This window comes from Nipponia nippon, unplaced genomic scaffold (assembly GCF_047370975.1).
Source record: "Nipponia nippon isolate SJK-2023a ecotype South Korea unplaced genomic scaffold, ASM4737097v1 scaffold_1, whole genome shotgun sequence".
Classification (NCBI taxonomy): domain Eukaryota; kingdom Metazoa; phylum Chordata; class Aves; order Pelecaniformes; family Threskiornithidae; genus Nipponia; species Nipponia nippon.
The window spans coordinates 46,473,323-46,495,008 of NW_028262290.1; the positions used below are offsets into that span (position 1 = coordinate 46,473,323).

General features: G+C 43.9%; 1 protein-coding gene across 4 annotated transcripts in view; it reads right to left on the bottom strand.

Annotated features, from left to right (window-relative positions):
• Positions 1–21,686, bottom strand: part of MAPRE2 (microtubule associated protein RP/EB family member 2) — a 100,945-nt gene that overhangs the window by 56,259 nt on the left and 23,000 nt on the right. For 2 of the 4 annotated variants that reach the window (XM_087753846.1, XM_087753833.1), the window contains exon 2: positions 17,768–17,829. Coding sequence is in view for 3 of the 4 variants with exons in the window: in XM_087753833.1 (XP_087609959.1) it covers positions 17,768–17,829 (62 nt within the window). In the remaining variant the exon portion in view is untranslated. Of the gene's footprint in view, positions 1–1,989; positions 2,227–17,767; positions 17,830–21,686 lie in introns of those variants that run through there. The other 2 variants (XM_087753839.1, XM_087753855.1) reach the window with 2 other exon arrangements.

Consider the following 21,686-nt stretch of genomic DNA (forward strand, 5'->3'; position numbering starts at 1 on the left):
ATTTTTATTTGTGCATTAAAGGTTTATTTCTGGAAAAAAAATAATTGGATTATTTATTTACTGCACCAAAATAACATGCAACGTTAGCATTAGTAGTTCTGCATTCCTTTCTATTGCTCTAGGTATGGATACAAATGGATACAAAGCTCTACAAGACTAAGGAGTACTCCTCTGGATGAAAGACTATTCAGATGCAGAATAACTTCACAGTTTCTGGAAAATGGGGCAAATGATATAATCATTTCTGTCATCATGTGCTTAACACAGCAGCCTCGCAAAATGTCTTTTCTAGGCATAGTTCAAAGTATGATATGACAGGCAGAAGGGCAAGAAAAACTGACTTCTTGATGGCTGCAGAAAATTACTTGCAAACATATTGCAAAAGGATAATGGAGAACCCCATTCAACAGAGGTTTTCCAAAGAACCCTTTGGAAGGAGAGCAGTCAGATAGCAATCAGTAGCACCTATGACACACGTCAGAATAACTAAAGATAGATGCATGACAATTCATTTCAAATCCAATCCATATTTCTGCTTAGGTGCATCATGGAAACATAGCTTTCCTCTAAACCAGAATCTTGTACTGCTCAGCTGAAATTCGGATATAGGAAGTGAAAGCACCAATCTTTCTGCAAGTAGAAATACGTCTTTGCAAAAGCAATTTTGCTACTTTGTGCTAAATGTCTCCATCAGGGCTTCGTTACAGAAAGTATCAAGAGATTCAGAGAGAGGGGAAGACTAAATTTTGCGGTATTCAAACAAACCACACTCTTGCATCTCCGATGCATTTCACGATCACCCTTCAGTGCGTGATCAAAAACGAGACTCACTGCTGAGGTTATTAATGGTCAGCTATGCCGGTAGCAGCCCTGTTACTCCTCAGCAAAAGAAAAAATATCGCGATTTTCTTCAGAAAAACAAGCCAAGTCATCCACATTTGTTGTCATCTAATCGAGCATACAACTCGCCGCTTTAGTCAGATATTTGAAAGCAGCATCATTTCCTGCTGTTTGAAAATCAGCTTTAAGGGGCGTGTTCTCTGCAGAGGCATCGCTTGCTGTCATCCAGGCAGCATTTAAAATAACTGTATATTAACATAAGGGGAGCTACCGGCCGTATTATCACCCTTCCAGTCGGCACCAAGGAGCACATAAAACCAGTTGCGTTCCGGGCTGCGCCGCGACCCTTATCAAACAATGCAAACAATTTTAACGAGCTTATCTGCCGGGACATATTGTCAGAGATGTTGATGCAGAAGCGCTGCCAGCAGCGCATGCCAAGCGATTCATCAAAAATGCCTACAACTGCGACAAAGGACGTACCCCCCCCACAAAAAAAAAAAAAAAAAAAAGAAAAAAGAAAAACGATAGATAAATACAAGATGGGGCTGGCTCCGACCCCCGCGGCGGGCGGGGGCGGCGGATGGAGCCGCCCCCCCTCCCCAAAAGCCCCGGGGGATGGCTGTCAGCCCCGGCCCGGTGCCCTGGGGGAGGGGGCGTCCCCCCACCCCGGGGCAGAGCCCGGTGCGGTCTCCCAGCCGCCGGCCGGGCAGGGGCTGCCCGCTCCCCGCCATCCCCGGCCGCCGCCTCCCGCACGGCGCCGCCTCCGAGATCCGCAGCGAGGTGCTGCGGCTCTTCCCAGGGGCAGCCGGCTGCCTGCGCGGGGGTCCTTCTTTCTTTCTTTCCTTCCCCCCCCCCTTTCCTTTTTTTCCTTTTGTTGTGTTTTTTTAATTATTATTTTATTATTCCTAACCCGCCTTTCTTCCGCCCGGGAGCGGCGAGCCCCGCAGCCATCCCGCCTATTCACCGAAGGCTTCCCAGCCGGACAATGCCAGCGCCGCCGCACGCCGCAGCCCCCGTCCGCCCGCTCCGGCGGGGCCCGGGGCCCGGTGGGGGCCGGGTGGGCGGCGGGTGGCGGCTGCAGCCCGCCCGCCTTATGCAACCGCCCCCCCGCCCCGGCCGCCGCCGCCCCGCTAACCGCCGCAGTACCTGTAGGAGCGCTCCCCCCGCACCGTGTGCTTCCTGAAGGGGATGATGGTCCCGTTATCCTGGATGATGTCGTTATTGTTCTCGCCATTTGGGGACAGGGCTTGGGTCGGTCCGGGCATTGGCGCTGCCGCGGCTCCGCCGAGCCCCGCGCTGCTGGTGCTGGGGAAGGTGGCGGCAGCAGCCGACTCTCGCCGCCCGCCCGACCGCGCCGCCCCGCCCCGCACGTCAGCCCCGCCGCCGCCGCCGCCCCACGTGACCGCCTCGCCATGGCAACCGGCCGACTCCTCCGCGCCTCGCCGCGGCCGCCCCGGGGAGGGGAGCGGGGGTGGGGGTGGGCCGCCCCGGGGAGGGCCGCGCCGGAGAGGGGAGCGAGGGTGGGCCGCCCCCGGCCCGCTCCGCCCCGCGCCCCCCACACAAAGAGCCGCTCGCCCCCGTCCGTGCGGGGAGGGGGGGCGGCCCTCCGCGCTGCCGGCAGACAAAGCGCCAGGGGCAGCCCCGCGCACCCCACCCCCCCCGCCGGTCACGGCGTCCTCCCGCCGCACCGAGACGCGTCCCTCTCCCCTCCGGGAGCCGCGCCGCGCCCCTGCCCGCCTCTCCCTCCGACGGCGGCGGCCCCCGTTTTACGAGAACAACCGAGACCTGGAAGCGCAGGGACAGCGCCCAGGTGGCGGCAGCAGAACCGAGGCAGGGCAGCGGCGCCCGGCTCCCCTCGGCACCCTCCTTCCCCGGCTCGGCGCGCCCGGGCTGGCGGCCACCGCCCCCGCACCGAGCTGGCCCCCGTCCGCCCGCCCCACGGGCCGCCGCGCACACGGACCGGTCGTGTCGTGGACACGGTGGGCGCTTTATTAACAAAAACGCGCATAAACGTTAAATGGTATGACAATACAAGGATGTCCGAAATCATGGACTCCCAATCATAAAAAAAGGCGGCATGAGAAGGTCTAAGTTCATTGAAGCTCTTTTTTCCCCTGTCCCTGTGCCCGCTGCTCCGCCTGGATTTCCACCCCCAAGCACCAGGGTGTCCGAGTTACCAAGCTCTATGTCCCCGCTTACAGCTTCACGGGAGGGGACGGCAAAACACCTGCCAAGCTGCACCGCACATCCCCAGCTTTCTCCTGCACAGAGAAACCATTTGATGGCACGTCCTCTCAAAATCTTGCTTGGGTCAGAAACAAGAAGGGAAGAAAAACCTGCCAAGGCAGTAGCACCGAACTGCTGGCACTGCCAGCACCACCACCACACGACCCCTCATCTCTTCCTCCCCTTCACTGAAAAGGGTTTCTTCCCCCCCACCCAGTCCCTTTCCCTCTGTATATGTGTATGATTTCTGCATCTCTCCCCTTGCCTAAATCGCAACGTGCTTCAAAGTTTGACGCTAACCACAGAGCAATGCTGGTCATCCTCAGAAGCAGATCTGAACTTCACCGCAGTAAAACCTACCCTCATGTCCCCACAGTGGATCAAGACTCACACATTTACCACATTAGAAAAACAAACTATCCAACTGTTTACAAATTGTTTCCTCTAAACAGAAACCAGCAAGCATGACTATGGGCACAGTCTCTAAACAGCTCTGTATGACCTCAAGGCTCTTAGATGCAAAAGAGCAAAATATATTTGGGCAGATCTACCAACATCTTAAAAAAAGTGACCCCAAATCTAGCTCTCTCTTAAGATGGGTTTTAAGGTGGCAGGTCAAATAGAAGCACTATGACTATTTCTAATATGTTCTCAGAGGCACATGCTGATATTTTAATAAAACTGAAAAATTCTGGAGTTTGGGTTTATACCTCAGATTTTTTTTTCTGCATGAAGTGATTTTACGAAATTTTAACTAATCTTTATTAACCTTTCAGACTGAAATGACACTTTGCTGAAAGCTTAGTTTACATGATTATGCTCATGATATAGACTCTGGATTGACAGAGAGCTTGTAAGGTGAATACAATCAATAACTAAACACCAACTGTGCAGCACTTGGATCGCTGAGAAACTACTTGGATTTAAATCAGATGTATACATTAACATACACAGAGAGCAATCTCTGGCAAAGCTCAAATTAGTCTGCCAATTTGCCATGGTCCTCTGAACACCAAGACAGGAGGTTTTATTTATTCTTTCTGCCAGGTTTTCAAATATACTCAAATTTTGCTTTCAGTAACCAACCTACAGACATTTGCAGTTAACATACTTTATTGAAAAATGTTCCATTCATCTGGCAACAGTAAACCCACTGGAGAAAGTTGCCTTTGAGTCTTTTGCAAAACAAGCAACAAAATACATTCTTCTAAAAAGGCCAGTAAGTGTCTTAGTAACACTCAAGAGTGTGGAGAAGCCAGAAATGCTACATGGTGACAGAATATAAAAATAATCTATAGCAGGTCTTTGGCTGCCAGACATAACCCTACCTGCTCTGCTACGCAGCGAGCAGTAAAACACTCTGCTACCCTAACTTGTAAAAATATTTTTATTTCTTCACCAGTGGCTAAGAACAGAAGCTTCTTTATTGAAGTCTCCAAAACTGTTTAAAACATGTACTGGCAAAGCTACAGGAGAGAAGTGCAGGCGAGGACAGCATGGCAGCCTCCCTTCAGACCCCTTCTCACCTCTGCGGTAGGGTTCAAGGTCAGAAAACACAGCCTGCCTCCACACAGTACCTTACCTTTATAGAGGCTGAGCCAGGCCTCGGCAAAAGCAGCTTGACGCTGGTTTTCAGAAAGCGCATGCTCCTTGGGTTGATCTAGCACAGCCTGGGGGCCACAGGGCACAATATGGATTCCATATGCATGGCGCTCCCTCCACTTGCATCTCTGTTTCTGAGCACTGCGTGGCCCATGAACATGACTCTCGTCTTTACGTCCAGGAAGCCACCAGCGTCTTCTTCCCACTTGCATCGTTCTGAGCAAAGAGGTCTCTGACGTGGATCCAGTGACACAGAACAAGGAAGAAGAACCTGCTGCTGTTATTAGGTGCCTGTGCATCTGTGCTGTCTTTGCAGATTTTATATGCAGTAGGCATACAAATAGAAAAGCAGCTTGAAGAATAAAAGGTCAGCAGCATGGCATTGATAAAAAAACCCACCTATGGTATGTTGAAAGTACTGAAATCTAGTACTCACAAGTGATATGCAGACTAAGCAAAGCAAAGAGCCAGGACAGCAATTAGTGCCAAAGCATCGAATTACAAAACCTGATGTAATAGATCTTCAAGCACTGAGAACCACAGAAGCAATGGCTGGAAGGGACCTATGGAGGTCACCTAGTCCAATCTCTCACTTAGAGGAGGATCATCACCAACACGAGATCAGGTCATGTTTGGTGACATGATCATAGCCTAGCCAAACCTTGAAAATCTCCAAGGATGGCGATGTCACATCCTCTCAGGGCAACCCGCTCCTGTGCCACATTAGCCTGCTGTTCCCCATTTCCCACCCAACTTTGGCTACAAGGTGATCCCACCCTTCACCTGGAGAATACAGCAAGTCCCAGGTGTGCTGAAGACGAAAAAGGCACCACCCTACCCCAGCACATGCATTCCAGTACTTTGATTTCTGCTGTGGTGAACCAGGTAGAGTGAACACTAGTGAGCACAGCAACAAGCCTAAATGTCATTCTCCAAAATCTAGTTGTTCCTTCCTCCTCAGCGCTTTCATTTTCAGTTCCTCTCTCCTTACTTGCTCTAGGCCTCACTTACTGCAGTAAAAAGGCCATGCAGTGTAATTTATAACGCTTGAGTGTGAAATCCCCTGAACGCCCAAAATGCAGTGTCAGAAAGACCTCAGGCGTGCTCGAGCCAGAATTTTATACTAGGCAGCTAATGTGGAAATAAATCATGAGTATTTTAATGTTGATAAGAAGTGACCAATGCACGGCCTCTGAAAACAGAGGTGATGGCCACACTATAGACTTCTGCTGATATATTTGTCAGAAGATTAAAAAAACCACAGTTTTAGGGAACTTTGTATGTGACACAGCCAAAGTATAAACACACTTAATGATTGCAGAAATTCCCCACTGCTTGGATAACGTCAGGGGGCAGGGTGGGGATAGGGGGTGAATACAAGAAAAATGCATTTAACCCTAGAGTGGCCAACGAGCATCCCTCATCTCCGACATCTCTGTTCATCTTCAAGTTCATAAAGGAATCGGTGTGATATTCCTTGCACTGTTCTCAGAATACACCTCAGCTACAACTTCAAACTGGAGCAAACACCACGCATGTATAATTATTTTGGCCCATGTACTTCGCTTTTCAGAGATGTTTCATGAACACTCCTGTCATAAGTGCAGTTCTTCCACTGGGAAAGAGAGTGAGAAAACCGGATTTCAGGCAAACAAACAGAAGACAGCAACAGCTTTTGTAAAGCAGCAGTCCTGATCAATGTAGTCTGCTTTTCTAATTTAACTATTCTCATAGTCTTCCTTTACCAGGATGAAGATCAGCAGAATTCTGCAAAGCAACCGATTTACACACTGTAGAGCAAAACCAAAGTTATTTCTAGCACTCAAATGCGTGTGTTTATCAGAAACCTGTGCAGAAATAGGCTCTGCCTGAAGGAGATGGCTGACAGCGTTTAGATTTGAAAATAATCAAGCAAATCAGGAAGAAAGTTTGGGAAGACCTAAAAAAAGTTACTCTGTTAAGTCTTGGGGACATCTTGCTTGTTCAAGGAAGGCCCAGTTCATTAAGGTACATGGACATACTTTATTCCCAGCATGAGTAGGTGTAAGTTAGATGGATACAACCATGAGCATACTTAATTAGGCTGCATCAGAATCAGCCTAATTTCTGATAGTATACACCATGAATAAAAGTTTCATTTAGCCAATTAAGAACAGAAGACTTAGAAGATCCAGATTTGCATGTTATCTATGGGAAGTACAAATGAGGTATCTGCAGTTGCAGGTCTATTAAAGAGCACTGGCTTGCACCAGCCTAAATTAGTGCACAGTTCTAACCTGTTATGATAATGTATTACACAGAAACGTCCATAAAGGAATTAGCAACAGCAATGTTACCAACACGGTGAATGTATATCAGATATGATGTGGCGTATGATAAGTTTCAAGCTGACCTGGGTTATGCAGAAGAACTCACATTTCCCGTTTTGCTGACATACTGTCAACCGCACTGATCAGCCCAAAGGAAAGCTCCCACTGTGGTGTAAAATCACTTCAAGTGCAAATTCAAAACTATAAACTTTATAAAGACTTTCTTAATTTACACAGCACTGAATAAACTCTCCCAGCACTATCCCGTTACTTCATTCTATGCCTTAAATTTCAGGGCACGTTGCATTTGAAATCACCATACCAAACAGCAAATTATAATTTTATCAGGACAAAGAAACACTGCATGAGTTTTAATAAAACAGCTACTTATCACTCCAGACATCCTGTAGATAAAGAATGAGCTTCCCACCCTTGGGGATTATAGTGTTGCCCCTTTAAGCAAAGTCTTGATTATTTGCCTTCCCTGGAGAGAGACAGATAAAGAGAAAGAAAGAGAGGGCTGTCCCAATTACACAATGTGCATGGACCACATCCCTATGAGGTAATTCAAGTCTATTTTTAAATATATGGACATATTTATATTTCAGAGGTCACATTTAATATTTTAAGAAGTGTTCTGTGCCTGTGAGGAAGAGTAAAATAAAACTCAGGGTCTTTGTCAGCTAAGCATTCTTGAAAATTTAGCCTAATAAGCTGCAAATCCAATCTGACCATCAGCGTATGAATTCCTCACTAAAGACAGAGGTCTTGAAGACCCACATCCTATGGGTATTTTTCTTTAAAAAGGCATCAGCTCCCTTTCATAGAAATCAAATAGAAATCGGAGGATTATTTCAAGATTCAAATACTGTCTACAAAACCGGCAGGTTTTTTTTGTTCACAGAAACAGGATTTCAGAAACCCTTGAACAGAAGAGATATTTTAAGATTAGTTATATACTTTTAATATTAATGGTTAGATTAAAATTAATAAATAGGTTTAGCGGACATTTATTAAATCCAGCCCTTTCAGGGTTTAGCTAAATCCAGCTTTTTTAAAGAAAAAAAAATTCCTATTTAGAAAGAAGCACTCTCCAGTACACATCAAAGGATTCCGTACTTAAAACATAAGTTAACACCAAATATCCGAAACATTTTTATCCAATCCTTCCTACATTACAAAAAGCTCCAGTGAGAGCAGGAAACATTCAGTGAAGGATGGTTCCAAAGAGAAGAAATTTTTACTTCCAATAACTCCAGACCAAACCAAAATTTTTAATTCTTTAGCATCTGTTACATTTGCGTTCAGTGTTCACTGGGCTACAGCAGAGTTTCAGGCACACCTTGGGCAGCTGCTTTCATCTGAAAACTTGTAAACGGAGGCTGTCATCAATAAGCGCTTGAAGTAACAACTCCTCTCTCTCACTCTGCCTTTAATACTGGTTGAAAGGAATTGAGGCAGGAGGCCGACTCATGGCTCACTCACATGCATTTACATGGAATTATTTGGCTGGAGCTGTTCTAGATTTACCATTGCTGCTTCCATTTACAGTGAGGTGTTATCTACTTTTCTACTTTTCTAGGCTTGTTTTGTTGGAGTTCAGACGTAAAGACTATGAAGGGCCAAACCAAAATTATTCAAAATGTTCAGGTAGCCTGGATTCCTAGACTTTTTCAGGGAATGACAAAACCTTAATTAAATGAAAGTATGATTCGTGTTCTAGAGAAGAGGGATTTTGGATTTTCAAGTTTCCATACAGTACAGCTTATGACTGTTACCATTGGAAAAAGTCAGAGCTTCAGACATTCATATCCTAAACGAAACCAATGAAACAAGTCATAAATGGTAAGAGCCTGGAAGGGTTCAGAAATGTGAGAGAATTAAAATCTAGCATTTCTTTATATATCTTCAGCTGTTGAGGAATTTTTGGCCTTCTTGGGCATAAAGAGAGGTATCTGGAAAAATGCAGACAAGTGAAAAAACATTCAGGCGTGGGCAATCTACCTCTGATATTCCTTACATTCTACACTGAAAACATCAGCAATATACTTTGAAGGCATTTCAGTCTAATGATATATTTCATAAAAGCAACATTGGGGCTGGGGGAGAATAAATGAGAAGCTTTGCAAAACCATTAGACAAGGTTTCTAACACAAAAATCTGATATGGTTGTATCCCACACTAAAGTGATACCTTATTGGCAGGTGATGACTTTCAACATTACTTGTTACATTACTCCGCTGAAAACTTAACTTGGCATTGATATTACATACTAAGAATTCAAGAATAGTTAAAAACAGCTCTTGGGATCAATGATTCTCTGTTAGTATTGTACAAGAGTTGTGAAGCTGATAGCCATTTGATTTGCACTTGTTATCCAAGTAATTTAATGCCTCACACGACTATCCAATACCTGCATATAACATAAGGGGAAGTTTAAATGCTTTGGAATGATTATTGGCTAAGATCTCTTCAGCATTCAGTGTTGCACGTTGTCCAATATCACCATTATAGATACCGAACACGTGAAGCTTGCACAGGCTTTATAACCCATCGCAAGGAACATTATATTTGTCAACATTTTCCAAACTGTCCAAGACACTCACCACTGCTAAAGAAGAAGGGAGAAGGCTGGCACAAGAAAGTAATGGTTCCAGAAGATGGTCAATTGAGATTTTGGGTACCTATTACTGAATCAAAAATGCTTCAACCAGCTGACAAAAAGGGCTGGATCATTACAAACCAAGATTTGAAGGGGATACTTTGTCCCAAGAAACTGTTAATTAAATGTCTGTCCTCCCACACACAGCAAAAAGCCAAGATAAACATTATTACATACTCTAGCTAATGTAAAAGAAATACAGAGCGTATTCATGCTTGACCGGGATCAAAATCACACTGCCAAGTCATTCAGTAGTGTGTGAGTGTTTCCGCAATTGCAAACTCTGGCCCATGAATCCAGTGCCTTGCTGCAAAATACTCTACAAATAGTTTCCTCATGTCCTTACAGCATACTGTAAATCTTTCTCTTACAAAGCGAATGTGTCTCGCATGCCTGTCAAATTAGCAAATGCCAAGAAGTTAGACAGAAAGTAGCGCGCTTGTTTGTTTGTATGCCACCTGCCCCTTCTCTTGGTAACTGCTTTTTACCTGGGATCCTCATAGCATTTTAGGAAAACTAATTTCTGTCAGCTTTCCGCATTTTACCGGTACAGAAACAGGCCCCGCTGTTATGACCAGCTTCCTCACAACACTTACTGTCACAAGTCTGGGCAAGCTTCCTCTGCTTCGCCCTCAGCACCACTACTGCGCATCCCCATCCTTCCCCCCAGGGTTTGCTTCCTGATCCATGCAGTACTTCCAGCTCTGCAGCTACACAAATCCTATCCCTTTTCTCCATTGCTACAACCAGATGAGCTCCTCTCTTATCTCAGGATTTCTTCCACACCTGAGGTTTCCCCATTGTTCTTTCTCCCATTCTTTCCCACCCTTCCTTTGTCAGGCCTTTGTAGCCTTGGGCAATTTCCACTTTCCTTCATCAGCCACCTGCAGAGAACCTGGGTCAAATCGGTTTCCTTCCCTCAGACAAAGTCCCCGGCATACCTATTGTCCAGCTAAGATACTGTCATTAGCTAATGACGCCTCCTTTCATCCAGGCTGAGAGGAGTGGGCTACAGCACTTGCCTGCTAAGGTGCATGCACATTCACACGCAGCCATCCCAAGAAGTGACACCTGTATTTAGGGGCCACATAACACCCAGGCTTCGCACACCTCGTGTGACGCATTGCCACCATTAACATACTAAATAGCTGAAACCCCTCTGAAAAACTAGGTTGCAAGGATTTGCTTGCCATCAGTAGCTCACAGAGAGGTCAAGAAGTGCTTCCTCTTTGGGCTAGAACAAATATGTATTACACACAATTTCCTACCAGAAATCTCTCTTACCATTCAAATAGACTTTCTCTTAGTTATTTCATGCTCATTACAGGCCAAATGCAAGCATCTGAGGCACTCTGTTCTTTGCTTTCCGATAATTTCTTACATGCTTTTTAACTTGCTGTTAAGTATTTAGATCTGTAACAGGCTTGTAAGTAATAGTTACTATTTGCAAATGCTACAGCATTTGGGAGCAAGAGACTGTTCTAAGTACAATTTCATCACTACTTTACACAATGCCATTACTAATCATAAAGTTTTAGTTTCCTCGTTTATTGATGGAAAACAGACTTTTCCCAATGGCAAGTCAATGCTCATTATCATCTTAGTGTTTATCCAAAGCCTTTATTAATAAATAGCCTTCAAATGAAGAGGAGAAATAATTTTCACAGACAGCTTTAACCACATTACGCTTATGTTAGTACTCTGAATAAAAAAAAAAATAATTAAAAAAAATATTTGCAAACTGTGTCAGGAAACTTATCTCTGACAGGTATTCCCTGAGAGGACTTTCAGAACTTGACATATTAGACCAAGTTTCTATGAACGCTTTGAGCCCTTTATTAACCTAGTGCTGCAAGTGCTTTATATAGATACTAGCACCCTACCGAAAGCTTACCAAGCACTGTCTGAAATCCTGAAATTTCAAATTAGCCAAAAAATGTCCTTGCCTGGTTGTTAAGAGGCAAAGCTAGTTGGGAGAAAGCTACTGCTGGCCTGCTTTAGTGGAAGGTACCTCTGCTAACAGCAACACACACAGATACCAGGGCTTGGGGAAGAGAAATGAAGACGCAAGAAAATCTGCAAGCAATGTACAACAGTAAATTTTCCTTACAAAGTCATATTAATGACTTCTTAAAATCACACCTAGTAATTAAATTAATAGTACCACAACTGCTGCCATAAATTTGTGGATCAAATGTGATACCAGCTGAAATACTATGGCAACTTTATTTTCTTTTATTTAAATGTAGAGAACAGATGAAATGCAATATAAAGCTCATGTACCTACTCTAAAATAGAGGGGGTGCCATTAAAAATGTACACATCTCCATTCTGAGCAGACAAGAGCATACAGAAAGTGCATGATCTTACTGAAAAGATAAACAGCTGGATTTACTTGCTTCCATTAACCAATGACCCACTTGTCAAACATAAGCTGTAGATTTAAGAGAGTGATTACACGAAGCCTCTTATATTAGACAAAAACGATCCTAGCTATGAAATCAGACCAAGTCTGAAAATACTTGTGTGCAGTCAATATTGTTCTTTTATACAGACACAAGACGAGGACCAGTTATTCTTTTTAGAATGTACACTATAATGTAAGCGTGCTTCCTATAGTGCTGCTCAGAAGGTGTTTACCCCATGCAGGCCGCTCAGGTCATTAGCGGTGAGCCAAATCCAGGCCTCGTATAAGAGGATGAAGCTTTAATGGAAGCCACTCCATAAACCTTAATGTGGGGGCACTGGCAGCTTCCTTCTATGAGGAACGGGTATTCATAGCGAAGTAAAACTGCTGCTCCCCACACTAAATGGTAACCATGACATGTACCTGGCCTATCTGATCAGAAAGGATTTTCAACAGGGGCTGCAGCTGTGCAGACTTTGGTGGCAGGCCTCCAGCTGAGGCTCTTAAGGCTCAAGCCAGCTGCCATCAACTTTGCCCATGCGTAAGCGCCTCCCACCACGTGCCTGTTTCTGTGCCTACTCCAGGCTCAGGTAGGAACAAACGTGCGAAACGATACAGATAATTACAAGATTTGGGCTTGAGTGCGAGCCCTGAGTTAACAACAGGAAACGTATCAAGGACAATTACTAGGTCCCAAGACACTGAAAACCTCTAATTTTGCCACTTTGTATTGTAAACGCAAAAGCAATGCAAACAACAGTGGCCTTCCTACACTCTACCTAAGGCTAAACGAGTCTCTAAGAAGCCATTATTATAAGCAACATTTTTAATGTAAGGACAACTTATAAAATGAAATGCACGTTGTTTCCACCTGACCTCACTAGCGTGCTGTGTGCTGCCAGCGACTCACGCTTTACTGTGACTCAGTATATAGGGTGATTTTCTGGAAGATGCAGATCATGGAGCAACTTAATTATATAAGAATCTCAGCAGTCAGCTAATGAAAACCAAAGTTTCCAGCCCCAGTGACTGCGGAGAAATATTGGAAAATGCTGATACTTGGATTAAGAAAAAATAAAACAAAAAACAAAACCACAAGAGACAGCAACAACCAAAAAACCCTCCTTAAAAATAAGTGAAATATTTGAATTAGCTCTTTTAAGCCTTTCCTTACTCTTGGGCTCCTAGCAGGCATGGTGGGTTACTGGGAGTCTGTCCACCCCCTGGATTTTACCCCGCTGTTGGAGGCCCTGAGCACCGCAGCTCGGCACCCCAGTGCCTGATGTGCAGGTACAGACTTTAGCAGCAGCATCGGAGAGGAGGCCAGGTAAGCCATGCAGCGCCTACCACACCACGGAACAGGGACACGTGTACTTCATAGAGAAGAAAGTACAGATGGGAACACGGCCATGGCACTGAGCTCCACGTGCCTCCCACCACACCCACAACAGCATTTTGGTTGCAGCTCAGTTCTTTGTCCTATTCCTCAGCAGCACTTGGGGGTCACCACTGTGCGCAGCCACCACCGTGCCAGCCCAACCTTCTCTTCCCATCTCCCCTTTACACTCCTCCATCTGCCTCCCTTTCTCCCCCTCTCCTCCCTTCGCCTTTCCTTCCCTAGATGAAGTCCAGGACTACTTACCACTTTGCTGTTAGCACCTTCTGGACATTAAAGTGATCAGCAAGCGATCACACGCGCAGTCAGTATTGCAAACAGACTAGCAAGACACAGACTACTAGAAAAAGATCCTCTGTTTTCCTAACAGATCCAGCCTGGCGGCAGACTCGGGATGACTGCACAGAATCAGGGTAGGTCCTGCGCGCATTTGCAAGATTATATTTATAAAATCTAGAAACTGCTTTGAAAAATGACAGTTATTTTTATACCATCTGGATGCACTACAAATTGTTGATGTTATTTGACAAGGAATAATATTTTTAAGGTCCTTAAAAAAAGGATTTTTTTTGCTGCTGAAGCAAAACTCAAATCATTACTTGAATCATCCTTTAATAAACATTCTCCAACTTTTAAATGAAGCGCTATTGATAGGCAAAATGCAGAAGGCAACAAAAGACTACTAGAAATAAGGGTATAATTCTTTTTTTTGTATTATTGTATATTGTCATGGCTTCAACAGTCATGGCACAAAGTAGCAACATTTTGTAACCTCTGAACAGTCATATTGTGTATAAAATGAAAAAAAGGCTTCTGTAACATTTTGAGCACAAAAGGTACTAGTGGCATGAAAACAGTGCCTTTTCCTCATTACAGTAGAAAATGAGGTTTCTATTTAATAAAACCCCCAACCACAAGGCTATGTGTTTTTGTAACTGTGAATGTATGTCAGTGCTGTTGACAGCTTCTGCGTTGGAAAGGCTCTCATTATTAACTTTGAACAAAACCACACGTTATCTTTTTGAAAAGCAAAAGTTATGTTCCTGATGAGTCAGCCACTTTGCTGAGCTCCTGTGGGATAATTTTTGGTATTGGGCACTGAAAAAATAAATATCACCCCAAAGTTCAGAATATTTTCAGACAGCGCCATAAAAGGCTATCCAAGCTACCCAATTCCTAAGTTAAGAAGGGAACGGGGCTGGTGAGCATGCAGCCATAAACAAACATTCCACTTCGGTTAACTTTGCTCTCTTAGGTTCAGGATTTAAGTCTCCAGTTTTCTCATGTTGGATCGAAACCAGCTATAAAGCAGCTGTGTCCTATGCAGGACTGACTCCTAAGCAGATGTCTTCCACTACATTTTGGGGGATCCTGTGGTGTTTCCACAGAATGAAAATGCTTTCAAAGCACTCCACTCAGCCCAGAAGTTCACCTGTTTCATACTTCTTCAGTCTTTTGGCTGAAGGTACAAAGCAGCCCTTATGGAAGTCAGGTCGTCTTTGGTGGACATTATGGGGACCACTTTGGGGAAACAACCAGTGGGGAACTGAGTGGGAAACAAAGTGCACTTATCTAGAAGTAGTATTCTATTCCGCACCAGTGCTGGTAGGTAGGGAGAAAGAAGTGAGGGGAAACCCTCCGTTAGTCTGCCCAGTTTAAGTAACTATATGCACCTTTGGCATGAATGACCAGAAATCATTTGTTTCTCTGCAGGGAAGAGAAAAGCTCATACAGCCGTTTTGTTCAGATCTCCCCTTAACACTCCATAAATTAATAGTTCATCATACAAATATACTTTATATATATGTGTATATACGTATTTTTAATATATTTGCTTTCTCCTCCCCTATCTCAAGATTACTGAAATATAACAGGTAATTTCTGAGCTAATGTTCCAGCAGAATCCAGACTTGCTTTCTAATGTTGGAGTGTATTATAAATGTTTTAGTGATAATACATCAAGTAAGAAATTGTAACTGCCAAAAGCTCCCTTATCTGCATCTTGCATACGAGAGCACCTGATGTGAGAACTATAAAATTCCTTGGATGTTCCAACATCCATTCCTCGTGTTGTTGTCCATATAACTTAACTCCATGAAAAAATACACCCATTTGTCAGGCTCAAAGGCACTGAAACCCGATGTGAAGGTTTCCTGAGTGAAGACTGGTACACAACAGCATGTTACATGGATTTGGCTTTTGCAATTGTAATAGCTCAGCTAATTCTCTAGCAATATAATGAGTCTCTGGTATTAGAAGGCTGATAGCTAGATCTTTATTTTGACATATAATAGGCCATAAGGACTAAAGGATTTGGAGAGGAAAGGCTACACAGTAAGCAGCAATCCACAGGGAATACGCTGGAAAGCTGTCTGTTGCTTCATGGAGAGGGTTACGCACTGCAGGAAATCTGCACGTGTCAGATAAGTTTCTATTAGACAGGTAGGATGCAGTCTGCTTTTATAAATGTCCATTTGGTAGCTGCGCACTATCTCAATGCTTGCAGTTTTCTTTAGATTTCCTGTTGTTTCAAAATACTTGTGACAACGCCAGTATAACCACAGCGACGAAGCTTGACTTTAAGCAGCGGCACCTACTCCGTGCAAGAGTAGAAGGGAATGGATGAAACCCACCATGGCTCAGCACAGGGCACTGCCCCGCTGCACTTCCATCTGCAACACCTTCAGGGGCAGGAGTGCATCCACAGGGGGAGGACTTCACATTTTCCTAGTTCTTGCTCTCAAATGCCTCCTCTAGTCTAGAGCTATTGCTTCATCCTTGAGGCATACGAGCCTCCTTTAGCTCTAAATTATAGACTGTTCTTCTCCTGAGAATCTCCAGGTACGCTTGAGCCCTGCATATCTTCTAATTGCTGTGAAAGTAACTCTTCTCTCGCAACCTGATGAATCTGAACTCTGTGGCTCCTCATTTAACTCTCCCTTTCCCAGTATCAGTCTCTTCTCCTTACCTGTGTCTGTGCCAGTGAACACAGGCAATTCTTGTATTTCCCATAGAACCTACCCTGAATAATTTCTCATGTCTCATGTACCTAGAGAAATCTTTCTGCAAACATATTTAAGTTGTTTTCAGGGCATTAAATAACTTGGAGCAATTTCCTAGTGTCATTCCGAAACAAGTCTTTAAAATAGCTCAGAGAAACGTTTTTACTTTTAACTACAAAGCACAAACAAAAGTATCACCACAAACTGAGATGCCCCCTACATCCAAAGTTAGCATTTATACACTGTAACAGCTTTTCAAGCATTGGCAGAAATGCAGTGGTATGTTTTAAAATGAACGTTCTTCATTACACAGCCCTAGCATCATTTCAGTGCTACACATATTTTCAGCACTAGCTATGAATAAAGAAACCCCAAGCCGTATTGCAAACCACTAATGCTGCAGCACGGTCCTTGCCAAGGGAAAAGGCACATACGGTATTCAGCACAGTACGGTGAGCACTGTCAATAGTGAATCTGTTCAAATAGGAGGTTTATTACCGGGTATCATGTACTCCATTTTGGCAACAGGGAAGATTTCTCGTTTAATAGCACAGATGCAGCAATGACACAAGGGGGGCAAGCGATGGCAGCGGCAGGCAGCCCTGATCTGTTGCAGGCGCATCCTTTCCGAAGGCTTTCTAAACATTGCCACCTTGTGGGCCTCCTGTCTCCTGGTATCCTTGATCTCGCCACTCTTCGCAGGTGACTCCCTGCGCGGATTTCACAGGTGCCAAGCTGGAGGCTGGACAGTTTAAATTAATATCCAGCTCGGGTGGGATGCGATTTAAACTCCCGTAGTTGGGGATTAAAAAAGGGACAACACGTTACACATTCTATCTGACATTAATTACTAACCCTGTAGAGTGGGTTTCATGTAGTTTACCGTTTTTCCACTTAACATTATGAAGGCAGCACTAATAATGTGCAGAAGCCCTGACACATAACAAAGGCAAGAACACAATTTCTCAAAGCTCCCAAGCAGAATGGGACAGAGAAGTCAGATTCATTGCACACCTTTAGTTTTCCTTTTTTTTTTTTTTTATTCTTTTCTGTCAGCATTTCCTTCTTACTCCAGTCAAAAAAACCAAATTGTATCCAAAAAGTCTGTGGCATCTAGTTTAGCTTTCATCGGTTCTGTTTCTTGAATGAATAATTCCTGATTACTTGAATCTATTAATTAAACAAAGATGTTGCAAAGGAATATCACTTATTATGGATACCAAACTTATCTAGCTACTGCCCTACAGACATCAAACACAAGTTCTTGGGTACTTTCTCAGTCACTAGCACTGTAACAAACACAAACACAAGCATACTTACTTTGAGCATCCAAACACTTTCCCTGGTTGCCGGCTTGAACTATTCCTTGCAGCAATTTGGTACTGGAAAAAAAAAACATGGATATCTTTAGTTCAACAAGCAAACAGGGAAGAAAAAAAAAAAAAAAAAAAGAGATTCAGTGAATGGTCTTTGTCTGTATCGGTTGGGCAATGATGCAACAGTTGTATGCTAAAAATGAAACAAGAGGAGAAGCCCTTCATTACAATACCCTAATTCAGCTGTGTTCACAATGGTTCAGTGTCTAGCACATCTGCACAACAATCAGATGTCCCCCTGATATAGTAACAAATCTATGAGGTCCCTTATGCAGTGCTACATTCAGAGTTTATTCATAATTGCCAGGCACATTGCTGTTTCTTCATCTGACCAGGCTTCTTTAGAGCACAGGCAATCAGTTATGACCGTTGTGTCATGCAACTGGGGCCTTGCTGCACTCGCCCAAACAGCTTTTCAGAGGGAAAAAAAAAATCCACTATTGAGAAACACATGAACTGATACCCAACAACTATGTTTTTGCCAATACAACACAAAAACACTGGCAATCCTCTGAAGTGTTTCACTTAGCGATGAAGTCATGATGCTGCCCACTTGTAGCAGCCACATTAAGGCCCATTCCCTTCTGTGTTCCTAGATGCGATCGCCTACAATTGCTAGATTTGTCCTCACATCCATTCTCTGAAGTGCTATATTACAGGCTACAGAAACATAAGCAGGATCAACCATATATGGGTTTCAATTTGTGCCATGAATTACGTACTCAGGCTACGTGGCTAAGTTTCTTAATTCGCCTTCTCAGTCAGCAGGAAACATCATTCCTAACAGGTAAATAATGGTTTACAGTCAGACCAGGGCCCTGGTTATTGCTTGTTTTGCATTCCTAGTCAACTAGTTGAGACAGCCCAGCAGGGAGGTGTATTCCAAAGGCATCTATCTCTGCACAACAGCACAAAACTACACCAAACAGGATCCCAGTGGGGCTTGGATTGAATCAGGACAGAGGGATGCAAGATGCTCTCACAGGTGAATTTATATTCATCATAAACCCTGTTGTAAGAGGAGGAAAACAAAGGAATTCTCACCCCAAATCATTATCATCTGGGAAACGTAAACAGACCTTTAAAGATGGCTTGTCTAAAGGACTGGATCCCAGCTCCAGGAGCTGTGACTCATCCTGGCAGAGAACTTAGGAAGGCTGCTAGCAGACTGGAAGGCTGAAGCTACCTTAAAGCCAAACCAGAATGGGAATTAGCTATTAAACATGTTATTGTTTCATTTCTTTGAATCTCTCCAAGCCTCTTAAGCTTTGCTTTCCAATGTACTCTTTTTTCCCTCCATTTGTTTAATGTGGAAAGTGATTCCAGCACAGCTGACAAACCTCAGGCATCCTATTGGCAAAGGAACAGCAAATCCATCATGGTATGTTGGCTTTTGCTCAAGTAGAGCCCCCTGAACTTAAGCTGGGATCTAACAGCACTACTCCAATAACTTGTAAGGATGGGACACTCTTAAGACTATGGTTAGAAGAAGTAATCTCGCACCAGAAGTGTTGACTAGAACTTCTAATAGTCAACAGGAGTGGAGAGACATGGCGATTTCCTTAGAAATGTGAGACTTAATTTGCTGATGGAACATTTTCTACACTATACTTTCTGAAAAGAGTGATATTTATGGCATATTGAAGACAGAATTGACTATTTCATTGTCTTCAGTAAGCAGACCTTGGTTTGGGAGTGATTTGAATAGCACCACCACATTGAACTTCATTTGTATAGTCTTAAACAAAAAACAGAAGTCCTCACAGCAGAGGTTCCTAAAACTTGAAAACTGAAGATGATGTACCTCTTTGGTTTGACCTGTACATATATCTCAACAACAGCTCCTGCCTTTTTGCCTGCATACAGGTACTTACTGAGCTGCAGACAGCAGTGCGATGGCTGGGGCCAGATGAGATAATTGGCACTTGCTTGCTGCTGTGTGCAGTAGCGCTGCCAGGTCTCCACCTGCTCCGTAAGCCATGCCAACACCTCGACCTGTACTTCTGGCTTGAGATGCCGGAGCAGCACCCAGGCAAGGGAGTGGTAGGAAACACCGGATCATTAAGGTGGAATTTAATTTAGGTGGTCAAAGGAATGCAGTAGAGGTCCTAGTTAGTGGGTGTGAGGAAGGTAACAATGGGGAGCTTGAGTCTTCTTTGGAAGGGTGGAGGGATAAAAGTGTGCAATGAAAACAAGGGGGAGAAAAGGATGCCATGTTCCCTCCCACTACATGCCAGGCCATGCACAGCTCTCAGCTGCAGGCACTGGCATCATATCACCGCTCCACATAAACCAGCAAGCGCAATTAAATTCCTCAGAATCCCCCAACACAGAGAGGCTGCGCTGATTTTAAAATAGGTTCCCATCTCCTAAAGAGTCACCTACAAAGACATTTAAAGAACTTACTCCTTCCACACTGGTAAACATCGGAAAAAGGTCAAGGGGTAAAAAGCAAGAGGATACAGATCTAGAGGATCTGGAAAATGGAAAAGACCTTCAAACAGGGGAAAAAAATATTTCTTTAACAACAATTTAAAGAGGAATCTCAGAAAATCCCACATAGTGGACTGGTGGGCCACTGGTTTCCAGTTAAGTGTTCAAAAAGTCCCTCAGGGGGTCCTTTGCTTTGCCAGGCTACAGCCCTGTAGCCTACGCTTGCCGCTTTCTCAGATGCAGTCGAGTTACACAACCTGCCGCTGATCCTAGTGTGTGCTGGTGGTGCCCTGGGATGGGTTTGGAAGACTGCTTGGAGTTTATGGGATCTTGGGATGTCCAGTGGACCACTGCTCTTCAGGGTTTAACTGGTCTTGGGAGGCTTTCACCTGCTCCCTCTCAGTGCATCCTTTTCCTCCTTGTGAACTTGTTTTCTGGTAGCTATTGCTACATCCACAAACTCAGTTACCTGTTGAACCCATTCACACAAACTGACACAGAAGGGGCTTCTATGACAATATCCCTTGGAATGCTGTAGAACATTGATTTAATTCTGAATGAATACTGTCTGAAAAAAGAAAAAACCCAAACAAAATAAGGATTGGGCAAGAGAGATATGAGAAAGCAAGCCAAAAGCCAAGCAACTAAGTGAAAAAAGACAGTAAATCAAAGGCAATCTACAGAAAACAAGATACAACAACTTCTAGAAACACATCATATAGTCATACTATGAAAAGCAGTACCCATAGCTGTTAGTTTGAAGGACCAAGGAGGAAAAGTTAGGACAGAATGTTATTAAGGCGATTTAAATCAAACGTCTTCTAGTACATTTGACAACATATTTTCAAAACTTCGTTGCAGGGAGCTGTATGTCCCATGTGGGCACAGAGCCCTGTCTTCTGCTACTGTGTCTCAGTGGACTAGATGCTTTCTACTATACCGCACAGATCTTTTTTCCTCCCTGCTGCCAAGGGCTGGGAATGTGATGTTACATGAAAACAATTTGTAATATAGGCTGACAGTCACCTATTATTGCTTCAAATATCCTCAATGGTTATAGAAAACAACTTCAAAACCAACTTATTTTTAGCAACTGAAAGAATTCAAGAAAACCCATCGTGGCTGCTATCCAGGCATTTACTGAGTGGAGAATAGCTTGACAAATTACAGAAATGGACAAACTTGGAGTGTAAATCAGAAAACAGTGTATATCACTATTTACATATGCTTTCCTGTTGAAAAAATGAACTGAAAGATCAAGGCTTCCAGTGTCAAATGAAAGAACTGCTGTTTTTATGAGCTGTGCATGAATCACAAAAACCAACACAGCCCCCCCCCCACACACTTAGCAGTTCAGCAGATTTCTCAACTTACTGTTAACTAACAGCCCAACCCTATGCTGTCTCACTGTTCCTGGGTAAGTCCTCTGC